This window comes from Salvia miltiorrhiza, chromosome 3 (genome assembly GCF_028751815.1).
Source record: "Salvia miltiorrhiza cultivar Shanhuang (shh) chromosome 3, IMPLAD_Smil_shh, whole genome shotgun sequence".
Classification (NCBI taxonomy): domain Eukaryota; kingdom Viridiplantae; phylum Streptophyta; class Magnoliopsida; order Lamiales; family Lamiaceae; genus Salvia; species Salvia miltiorrhiza.
In genome coordinates, this window is record NC_080389.1 from 43,029,316 (window position 1) to 43,040,817 (window position 11,502).

The 11,502-nt window shown below is 34.6% G+C and overlaps 1 protein-coding gene across 3 annotated transcripts; it reads right to left on the reverse strand.

Moving 5' to 3' along the window:
- Window positions 1-259: 259 nt before the first annotated feature.
- LOC131015894 (uncharacterized) lies at window positions 260-6,749 on the reverse strand. 3 transcript variants are annotated; one of them, XM_057944384.1, is made up of 5 exons: window positions 6,436-6,749; window positions 5,449-5,516; window positions 2,630-5,015; window positions 863-930; window positions 260-429 (listed from the first exon to the last, which is right to left on the reverse strand). In XM_057944384.1, exons 3-4 carry the CDS (start codon window positions 3,582-3,584, stop codon window positions 908-910), a joined length of 978 nt encoding a protein of 325 aa, XP_057800367.1. In that variant the 5' UTR covers window positions 3,585-5,015; window positions 5,449-5,516; window positions 6,436-6,749; the 3' UTR covers window positions 260-429; window positions 863-907. The 3 variants fall into 3 exon arrangements, 2 of the variants coding, with proteins under 2 accessions (XP_057800367.1, XP_057800368.1); XR_009098720.1 differs by lacking the exon at window positions 6,436-6,749 and having other exon boundaries at window positions 1,850-6,380; XM_057944385.1 differs by lacking the exons at window positions 863-930; window positions 6,436-6,749 and having other exon boundaries at window positions 2,630-6,380.
- Window positions 6,750-11,502: the final 4,753 nt, after the last annotated feature.

Sequence of the window (11,502 nt, forward strand, 5' to 3'; positions counted from 1 at the left end):
ACGTTTATGTAATTTTGTGACAGCCCCGATTTCCCGGGAGAAAAAGAAATGGGCTATGTGACAGGATTACTAAGCTTTACTTGAATAAAATATGTAATGCGCCCTGAGGGTTGGCATTATGCCGTATTTAAATGAGAGCAAGTACGACATTATAACATAATTATTCTCCCTATCAGGATCGGAAGTTCGAAGGTCTGAGACCAAGACAACGTCTCATACAAAGCATATAATAGATGCGGGAAAACAATTGCTAGAAAAGTGATGGAGAATGAAATTCATATTATAAATATGAATAAAAGTATTAATATAGTTAGGCATCAGATAATATTCACTAAGTGAATTTATTTCAGCGGAAGTAAAACAGAGTGTTCTTCAATATTACAGCAACAACCTTTCCTCAGCTTCGCACGTCACCACCAGCTGCTCAATCTGCAAAAGGTTTTGAAAACAATTGCAGGGCTGAGTACTAGTGTACTCAGTGGGTTGAGCCATTTAAAAACATTTTAAATATCATTTACTGAAAAAGATAATTCATGCCTTAAACAGTATAACACAGAATGTTTTTAAAGATGAGTCATTCCATGCATACTAAAATAATCTGAGCTCATATTTTCCTGGCCATCTATTGGGCATGCTATCTACAACTGGTTGTCACCGATCTCTCGAGACAACAGGTTCTGGTGTACGTACACAATTCTGGTTAGCAGAGCTAACAATGTTCTGGTTGGCGGAGCCAACAATGTTCTGGTAGAAGCAATAACCAATAGAGAGCAAAAACATTTTAAGCATGAACCATCAACTTTAACTTTACATAAAATCGAGGTTATTAGCTCAAACATACATTTCGTAAATAAAGCCTCACCTGATTTGGAGAAAATCCAAACAAATAACTCAGCTGGACAAGAGCCTAAATATCCTCTTCTGTAAGACCTACAAGATAAGTTCTCAACTTAAACTCATAGTCCTAAAATCAAGCTTAACCTTCATGACTTGCCATCATTTTCTAACTAGATTCGCAACACCCGGGTTTTCAAAAATTCAACACAAAACTTGAAATCATTTTTCTTGGCTAAGGGTTTCAATAATACCCTTGCTCGGCTTTTACTAAAAAATCGATTCACAAATAAATAAATTCATGGCTCGATTAGTAATTTAATAAGAGGCCTTCTTCATGCAAAAAAAAAAAATGCAGCCCAAAAATATAATTCATAGCCCAAGTTATAAAAATGCAGCCCACTAACAAATATATGCATGAAGCCCAACAATTAAAAAGGCCCAAACTCTTTTCTTCTTCTTTTTAAAACACATACTCACACACACACAAAACACACGCACACACACACACACGCAGCTGCTGCTGCGCAGCAGCCTCCCTCTCGCCCTCTTCTCTCCTCCGGCGGATGGCAGCAGCGCCGTCCTCCGGCCGCCGCCGCCGCCGCCACGGTACCACCCCTCTGTCTCCCTCGTATCTCCCTCTCAATTCGCCAAACCCCCAAAACCACAAATCACTCCCTCTAAATCCCTAAACCATCTTTCTCCTACGATTTCCCGCGAGGTTACCGCCGGACTTGGCCCCCCTCTGCTCCAGCCGACAGCAGCAGTCAGCCGGACCGCCGCCATCGCCGCCTCCCTCCTCCTCTGATTCTTCAACTCATCGGCCACCACCGCCGTCGATCTTCCCCTGTTCTCTCTCGATCCCAACCTGCCCGACTCACCCAACGACGATAATAGCTTCCACACACACAACAGCAGCACTCACACATACACACAAGAAGCTTCTTCTTTTTATTCCATCTCTTTAATGATCTCAATTATATAAAACAAAATTTGCAGGTGTGTAAAATCAAACCTTTTCTCAAGGATTTTGCTATTGAATAGAGTTCTTCATCAAAGAGATGTGATTGAGTGGCAAAAAGAATATAACGAACTGTGGTTGGGAATAGACTTTCGATTTCTTGATGATGGTTGATTTTGTGGGTTGTTGTCTGTGGATGATAAGAATATGATGGAAATTTTCTTATGGAATGATTGAGGAAGAGAAGAGCTCTACTGCTGATCCTCGGTGAAAAGCTCGAGTGAGAAATTTCATACTTTGATGGGGGATTTTGTAGAAGGAAATTGGCAACGTGGATGAACCCCCTTCCATTAATCATCAGATACAAAAAAAATGGCTTTTGATGATATTCTGATAAGTTTGTGAAAATATCTGTAATAGTAATGGATTTGGGCCTCCAAAAATAATAATTCGGCCCACTATAAAAAGATAAATGATCCCACATCATAATCAAATAAGGCCCATTAACAAATTTGCCTCAAAATTTTAACAAACCATTTATCTGAATTAAAACAAATTTTCTCCGGGGTGCGAATCGACTTAATTCTAAATCCAATCATTCTTCTAAAATCATATTGAGGAAAAATTCGGGGTATTACAACCCTCCCCCCTTAAAAAAATTTCGTCCTCGAAATTTCGAACTTCTAAGTGTCATTCTTAGCTTATAGCTATCATATACTCATTCTGGTCTGTAGTGATTCTACTAGAATAATATGCTTGCTTTCTTGATTCAGAATATCATCCTGAAAGATAACAAACTCTACTTATTCTAGTACGTCAATTATATGATCGTACCTTCCAAGTCTTCAGTTGCCTGAGCTGTATGTTGCTGGTTAAGGGCATAAGCTCTGGCCATTTGGAGTGGTCTTTTGCCTCGGTTTCTTCCTTGATTTTGATTTTGATGCTGAGGGCCTCCCAGTGGTGTTCCTGGGCATTGTCGAGCAAAGTGACCCTTTTCTCCACACTTGTAGCAAGCGTCGCTTCCAGCTTTGCAAACTCCGAAATGATTTTTGTGGCAATTCTGGCAAAATGGTACTTGTTGCGGGGTATTTGGCCCTTCTTGTTGGTTTTGTTGCTTTTGCTGATCAATCCCTTGCCATACCCTTTTCCGTTTGTTGTTCTCACGCTTATTGTCAGGGGCTTGAATAGGTGCTTTCATTTCTTCTGGCATCATAGCTTCAATATCTCGAGCTCTGCTTAAAGATTGAGCATAGGTTAGTATTCCTTGACTAGCCAAAGGCATTCCTATCTCGTGTCGTAGACCTCGCCTGAACTTTTCAGATCTTTTCTCCTCAGTATCCACCAAGTGTGGAGCGTAGCGTGATAACTGGACAAATAGTCTGTCGTACTCAGTGACAGATTTATTCTCTTGTCGAAGATTCCAGAATTGTGCTTCTTTCTTGATTCGATAACTCTGAGGAATATACTTCTCGTACAATTCTGCTTTGAAATTATCCCACGTGTATTCTTCCCATTGTTGTGGCGATAACGTCCTCTGCACCGACTCCCACAAATAGTCAGCCTCGTCTGTTAGTTGAAAGATAGCACATGTCAAACGCTCTTTGTCAGTAAGATCCATGAAGTCGAAGATTCGCTCTAAGGATCGTATCCATTTTTCTGCATCCATTGGATCTCCCATTCCATTGAAGGTGGGTGGATTGTGCTTGCGGAACCTTTCACTCGCTCTGCGTTGTGCGGCTTGTAGCACAGGTTCTTCAGCGTTAGGTACCCTTTCTTCTTCTCCAGCCATTTATATTGTGGGGCATTCCTCCTCGTAGCTTCAAATTCTTGTCTGCTTGTGGTGAAGTTGCAGTAGCTCTCTTCCACATTTCTTCAGTGATTGGTACACGTTACTGTGAAGTCTTGAGTCTTTCATACTTGTAGATTGCGTGGAACAATTCACTCGTCGTTTTGTTTGTCTTCAGCTCATCCTTCTATGTCTTATTCTTCTATTCTCTTTGTCTTTTGCGATCTATCTTTCTAAATTCTGTACTTCTATGTTCTATCTCTTCGTGTGATGTCTTTCTATGTTCTATCTTTCCATTCAAGCATTCTAAGTTATACGTGCTTCCGCTGAGCACTCTAAGTTTTTCTTGATTCTTCTATAGCACTTCATGCTAGCAGTCTATCTCATAAGATTCTCATGCTACTATCTAGTGTATTTCTCTAACTACGAGAAAATAACACCTTTATGAACTGATAACTGAGGCAAAAACTAGGTCTGCCTACTAATAGTTGCTGGTCATAAAGACGTAAAATCATTATGACAATTTCACTGACTGTTCTGACTGTAACATATAACTGATTCTGGAGTCAAAGCTCAAATACTGGTCATAAAAAGATGACAACTTTCTGGTCACATAAATGAATATGACAAATCTTTCTGGTCATACAAACATGACAAACTTTCTGAACTTTCTGGTCATATAAATATATATGACAATCTTTCTGGTCATAAAAATATGACAAACTTTCTGGTTATTCAAGCTAAAGCTCAAAATAACATCTTTCTGGGAATCTAGTTGTAAAATAATACAACAAACTGAAATATTTTCTTTTAACAAGAACTCTTGCTTTTAAAACCACTTTAAATACTTGTACGCACTTTAAGTAAAATTTGTTAAAATCGCGTACCTTTCTTTCTTGAGAGCAGTGTGAAGGCGAGCTGAGGGTTGCTGTGTAGCTTGGAAGTCTAGAGATGCTATTCTAGACACAACATCAATGAAATAGTGGTCTCAGAGCCAAGAACTTTTGCTCTGATACCATTTGTGACAGCCCCGATTTCCCGGGAGAAAAAGAAATGGGCTATGTGACAGGATTACTAAGCTTTACTTGAATAAAATATGTAATGCGCCCTGAGGGTTGGCATTATGCCGTATTTAAATGAGAGCAAGTACGACATTATAACATAATTATTCTCCCTATCAGGATCGGAAGTTCGAAGGTCTGAGACCAAGACAACGTCTCATACAAAGCATATAATAGATGCGGGAAAACAATTGCTAGAAAAGTGATGGAGAATGAAATTCATATTATAAATATGAATAAAAGTATTAATATAGTTAGGCATCAGATAATATTCACTAAGTGAATTTATTTCAGCGGAAGTAAAACAGAGTGTTCTTCAATATTACAGCAACAACCTTTCCTCAGCTTCGCACGTCACCACCAGCTGCTCAATCTGCAAAAGGTTTTGAAAACAATTGCAGGGCTGAGTACTAGTGTACTCAGTGGGTTGAGCCATTTAAAAACATTTTAAATATCATTTACTGAAAAAGATAATTCATGCCTTAAACAGTATAACACAGAATGTTTTTAAAGATGAGTCATTCCATGCATACTAAAATAATCTGAGCTCATATTTTCCTGGCCATCTATTGGGCATGCTATCTACAACTGGTTGTCACCGATCTCTCGAGACAACAGGTTCTGGTGTACGTACACAATTCTGGTTAGCAGAGCTAACAATGTTCTGGTTGGCGGAGCCAACAATGTTCTGGTAGAAGCAATAACCAATAGAGAGCAAAAACATTTTAAGCATGAACCATCAACTTTAACTTTACATAAAATCGAGGTTATTAGCTCAAACATACATTTCGTAAATAAAGCCTCACCTGATTTGGAGAAAATCCAAACAAATAACTCAGCTGGACAAGAGCCTAAATATCCTCTTCTGTAAGACCTACAAGATAAGTTCTCAACTTAAACTCATAGTCCTAAAATCAAGCTTAACCTTCATGACTTGCCATCATTTTCTAACTAGATTCGCAACACCCGGGTTTTCAAAAATTCAACACAAAACTTGAAATCATTTTTCTTGGCTAAGGGTTTCAATAATACCCTTGCTCGGCTTTTACTAAAAAATCGATTCACAAATAAATAAATTCATGGCTCGATTAGTAATTTAATAAGAGGCCTTCTTCATGCAAAAAAAAAAAATGCAGCCCAAAAATATAATTCATAGCCCAAGTTATAAAAATGCAGCCCACTAACAAATATATGCATGAAGCCCAACAATTAAAAAGGCCCAAACTCTTTTCTTCTTCTTTTTAAAACACATACTCACACACACACAAAACACACGCACACACACACACACGCAGCTGCTGCTGCGCAGCAGCCTCCCTCTCGCCCTCTTCTCTCCTCCGGCGGATGGCAGCAGCGCCGTCCTCCGGCCGCCGCCGCCGCCGCCACGGTACCACCCCTCTGTCTCCCTCGTATCTCCCTCTCAATTCGCCAAACCCCCAAAACCACAAATCACTCCCTCTAAATCCCTAAACCATCTTTCTCCTACGATTTCCCGCGAGGTTACCGCCGGACTTGGCCCCCCTCTGCTCCAGCCGACAGCAGCAGTCAGCCGGACCGCCGCCATCGCCGCCTCCCTCCTCCTCTGATTCTTCAACTCATCGGCCACCACCGCCGTCGATCTTCCCCTGTTCTCTCTCGATCCCAACCTGCCCGACTCACCCAACGACGATAATAGCTTCCACACACACAACAGCAGCACTCACACATACACACAAAAAGCTTCTTCTTTTTATTCCATCTCTTTAATGATCTCAATTATATAAAACAAAATTTGCAGGTGTGTAAAATCAAACCTTTTCTCAAGGATTTTGCTATTGAATAGAGTTCTTCATCAAAGAGATGTGATTGAGTGGCAAAAAGAATATAACGAACTGTGGTTGGGAATAGACTTTCGATTTCTTGATGATGGTTGATTTTGTGGGTTGTTGTCTGTGGATGATAAGAATATGATGGAAATTTTCTTATGGAATGATTGAGGAAGAGAAGAGCTCTACTGCTGATCCTCGGTGAAAAGCTCGAGTGAGAAATTTCATACTTTGATGGGGGATTTTGTAGAAGGAAATTGGCAACGTGGATGAACCCCCTTCCATTAATCATCAGATACAAAAAAAATGGCTTTTGATGATATTCTGATAAGTTTGTGAAAATATCTGTAATAGTAATGGATTTGGGCCTCCAAAAATAATAATTCGGCCCACTATAAAAAGATAAATGATCCCACATCATAATCAAATAAGGCCCATTAACAAATTTGCCTCAAAATTTTAACAAACCATTTATCTGAATTAAAACAAATTTTCTCCGGGGTGCGAATCGACTTAATTCTAAATCCAATCATTCTTCTAAAATCATATTGAGGAAAAATTCGGGGTATTACAAATTTGCTATTTACCATTAAGGAAATTGATATTCGTTTGATATATGGTTAAATAAAGTGTGTTAGCTATTCAACATCAAATTCTTCAACTAATAGGAGAATATTCAATTCCAATATTTTTTTATCCTAACAAGTAATTCCACTATTAACACAATATGTGATGCATTACCATGAATTGAGATTCCCGATTTCTTCTTATTTCACTCTCCTATGTAGCTTTATTACAAAATTTTATTTTTATTTATTAACAATTCTACAGTTCTTTGTTTTAACAATATACAATTATACATCCTGCCTGATTCATTTTATTTTAATTTTAAAACACAAAAGAAATATTTCTTTCTCCCATATCCAATTTCCCTTTTTATGTCCAAGCCAAAATCATTAAAATTAATTAAATAATTAAAATTTGAGACTTCTAATTGCTATTTACTAATATTATTCATTTAAATCTAATGAAAATTTATGTGATTTTTAATTAATATCACTAGATTTCTCTAATTTGCTATGGATCATGAGGTTGAATTTTCTATTTATAAACAATTCAAAAATTGGATCGTCTTTGTAAAAATAATGACCCAAAACTAAAAACTAAATGTTAGTATATAGATTATTATCTCAGTGATGGAATTTACTAACAATAACAACAACACCAATCACAACAATAACAACCAGAATGATGATGATGAGATGATGATGTACTATGATATTTTTAATTTGGATAATAATTTAGAACAGTGGAAAAAAATTATCTAAAAGTCTAAGGAGTTTTATATTTGTATAATATCCAAATATATATTTTGAATTTAATTTTTTATATTATTTACTATATCATAATTGTTACAAGTTATATTTGCAATTGTGTAGATTGTAATAACTTTTAAATTGGTTTAATGAATTAACATGTATTACTATATGAGTCGATAATGGGTAGTAAAATTACTTACTACACGAGGCTTGGACGAATAAAATTACATATATAAATGAAATATCTAAATTGTTTAAAGTTATGTTTTCTAGAGAGCTGACAATTGGAGTTATGATTGAAATAATAATTTCACATTTGATCAAACTCAAGACGAGATATTGCTCAAAACACAATTATGGTATTTCAAGTTTCAGACGAGATGATGCTCAGAAGTTAGAGGTGGTCTATCAAACTCTAGATGAGATGATGCCCGAAACTCGGTGGACTTTTCAAATTCCAAATGATATGATGTTCGATAACTCAATTATGATTTTTTAACTCCGACGAGATGATTATCGTAAGTTAGTTTATAATCTTACAAGCTTGATCACTGGCCACCGGGTCCTCACTTAAGTGAAGTGACCCGGGTTCGATCCCTCTTGGGAACGAATTGGTGATTGGAGATATAAGGTGGAGTTTGGTGAATGGAGAGATAAGGTGGTTCTTGGAGTGGATGGGGAACTAACTACTAACATCTAACATGACTTTGACCGATCAAAAAAAAAAAAAAAAAAAAAAAATCTTACAAGCTTGATCATATATATATATATATAATACTCCCTCCATTCGCGATATCATTTTCACATTGTGGACGGCGTAGGTTTTAAGAAAAACGATGGACAATAGTAGATATATAAGAGCATCCACAGTAGGGTGACTTGAAAGCTGACCTTATAGAAGGGGGACCATATTGAGTAAAGAGGTCGCAGTGGAGCGACTTCATAGCTGACTTGATCTTTTTAATTTTGATTTTTGTATTTTTTGTATTTAAATTTAATTGCACAAATTTAAATAACACAATTACTTAAAATAAAAATTGCATTAATACTAATTACTAAATATTTATATATAAATTTTAAATTGAAAAAAAATTACAATAAAAAATACAAGCCTAAATATTTTCAATTTTTCTTTACTACTTTATAATTTTAAATTAAAACTAATTAAAAATAAAAGCCCAAATATTAAAACCCCAATTCTAATTTAAAACCCTAAACTATTCATATAATGGCGCCGCTTGATCTGCGCTTCATTATCACTTCTTCATCTCCTTCATTTGCGCCGAGTCCCCTATACTAATCGGTTTTTTCGTTATTTTATTTTATTTTATTTTCTACGCGTGTTAAACACGCGCTCGACTTTAAAGGGATCAGGTTGTACCCGATAAATCGGGGCACCATTGAGACTTCGCCGTTTGCAGTGGAAAACCTGATTGGGTGACTCGAGTCACCCCCATCGAACCACCCACTATAGGTGCTATAAGAGTGGATATTGTAGTGAGTGGAGTTTGGACCCCACAATAAAGACATTTTTTGATGAAAATATAAGGTTAAATTAATAAAGTGTTACATGGACCTTACAATTATAAATAGTGAAAACGATATCGCGAATGGAGAGAGTATATGATACTTACAATTTAATATATTCAATTTCCCGTCGAATTTCGACGGGTTATTCACTAGTTATGTATAAAAGAGATGGAGGGATTACTGAACAGTAAATAATCAGGTTGGCTACCAATCTTCGATTTTTCATAAACAACCAATTAGAACTAGTGGGTTTTGACTGAACAAATCGGAGTGCTATAGCTAGCGAAATCCATTGAGGTCCAATCAAATTAAAATTTGTGCAACTAGTTATATTATAATGTGTGACTATTTAAGAATCATATTTATACATAATAATAAAAAAGAATCTTAATCATAATATATTTACAAATAATGAAGTGCTTTATCTCATCAAAATGTATTTTACAAGAATTTTATTTTCCCTTCTAAAATTTTAGAAAAAAAGAAAGAAATGAGAACCCCCCCCCCCCATTTTTTTTTTCACATAAACACAGCCTAGCTTTTGTAATATGTAATGTAACATCCTCAATTAGAGGCGTGACCAAGATAATATGGATACTTGTGCAAAGTTCTTAATATATGACCTTTATCAATAAATTAAAAAAATAGAAAAAATTACATGATAAAAACTAATACATCTATCAAAAAAGGGTTGCTAAGTTTGCTTATTTTAAAACAATTTCTTCCAAAAAATCAATGAAGTCTCGCTAGGCTCGGAATCGTTTAGAGCCTTAAGAGTTAAGATTGATCAAATCTTAATCTTTATATATATAAAAAGCAAAGTAAATGTAAATAAGTTCAATTAGAAGGATATAATTGGAATTGAAAAAAATAGTAGTTAAAAAATAAAAATAAAATTCAATATATTGTATCTATTTAAAAATAAAAAAAATTGCCAACAACTAAGCATAATTAGAAACCGTCAAATTCGATTTCAAAAAAAAGTAACCGTCAAATTAAATTAATCTTTTATTTTTTTTATCTTTTTTTATTTTATAGAAAGAATACATATTTTTAAAAATTTCAAGCAATTATGTATTAGATAAAATATATAATGTGCATCTTGAATGAAAGCTCACGAAATGACCTTTAATTTGATATATAATATGTGAAAAATAGATTTAAAATAAGCAAGTTATAATAATTTAATTAAAATGATAATACATAATATATATACATATATATATATATAACAATAATATTTCTTCAAAATGTAATGTTATTTAACTTGAAATTAGAATACCGCATTTGAGTTTTATAAAATTATAAAATTATGCATTTTTCTTTAATTTATAACAAAAATTATTAATAACATATTATGTAATTATCATAAAATGATAATATATTATATATTATAATTTATTTTAGGGAACACCAATGCAATAATCTTATGTAATTAATTGAATACTAAATAAATTTTAAAAGTATAAATTATAATTAGAGGTACACGAACTTTCTCAATTTCTTATCAATTAATTCTTCAAACTGTATATTTAAAAATGTATGTACATGTACTTTCAAGATAAAATATTTATTGTCTCCAAGGGGACATCAAGCGGTGCGATCTCCTGTCTGTGAACAGTGAGGTCCCAGGTTCATACTTCACTGCTCCCCCTCCCCGGTTCCCCCAAGTCAAATATATATATACTAATGTATGTTATTTCAAAAATTCAGATGTTATTTTAGTTTTATTTGTTATTTCTTTCTTTATTATATAAAATGCAGACCTTATTTTTAATCAAATATTATATTTTTGCATAAATTACATTGATTATATTAAACTATTAGATCAATTTGTAAATAATAAATTTGATATTAAAATTAATTTTTTTTACGTTATAATTATGATCGCTACGCCCACAAAAATAGTCTATTTTTGTCATTTAAGGACGTTCACAAAAATTAGTCTCATTATAAATTTGGAAAGTTTGCATCAGGTGATGGATTTGATGAATCTTTTTCTTTACTCACAATATAATTAATTATAATTATTTACACTTCTTTTTAAATATGATCATTTATTCATTCACAATACACTAACAATTTATATTAAAATTTGTATCATCTCTTTCTATGACTATTTTTTGTGGAAGAATAAAATATAAATATATAAATAATTTATGCAAATCTAAGATGACAATCACCGCGCATAGCGCGGGAGATACAC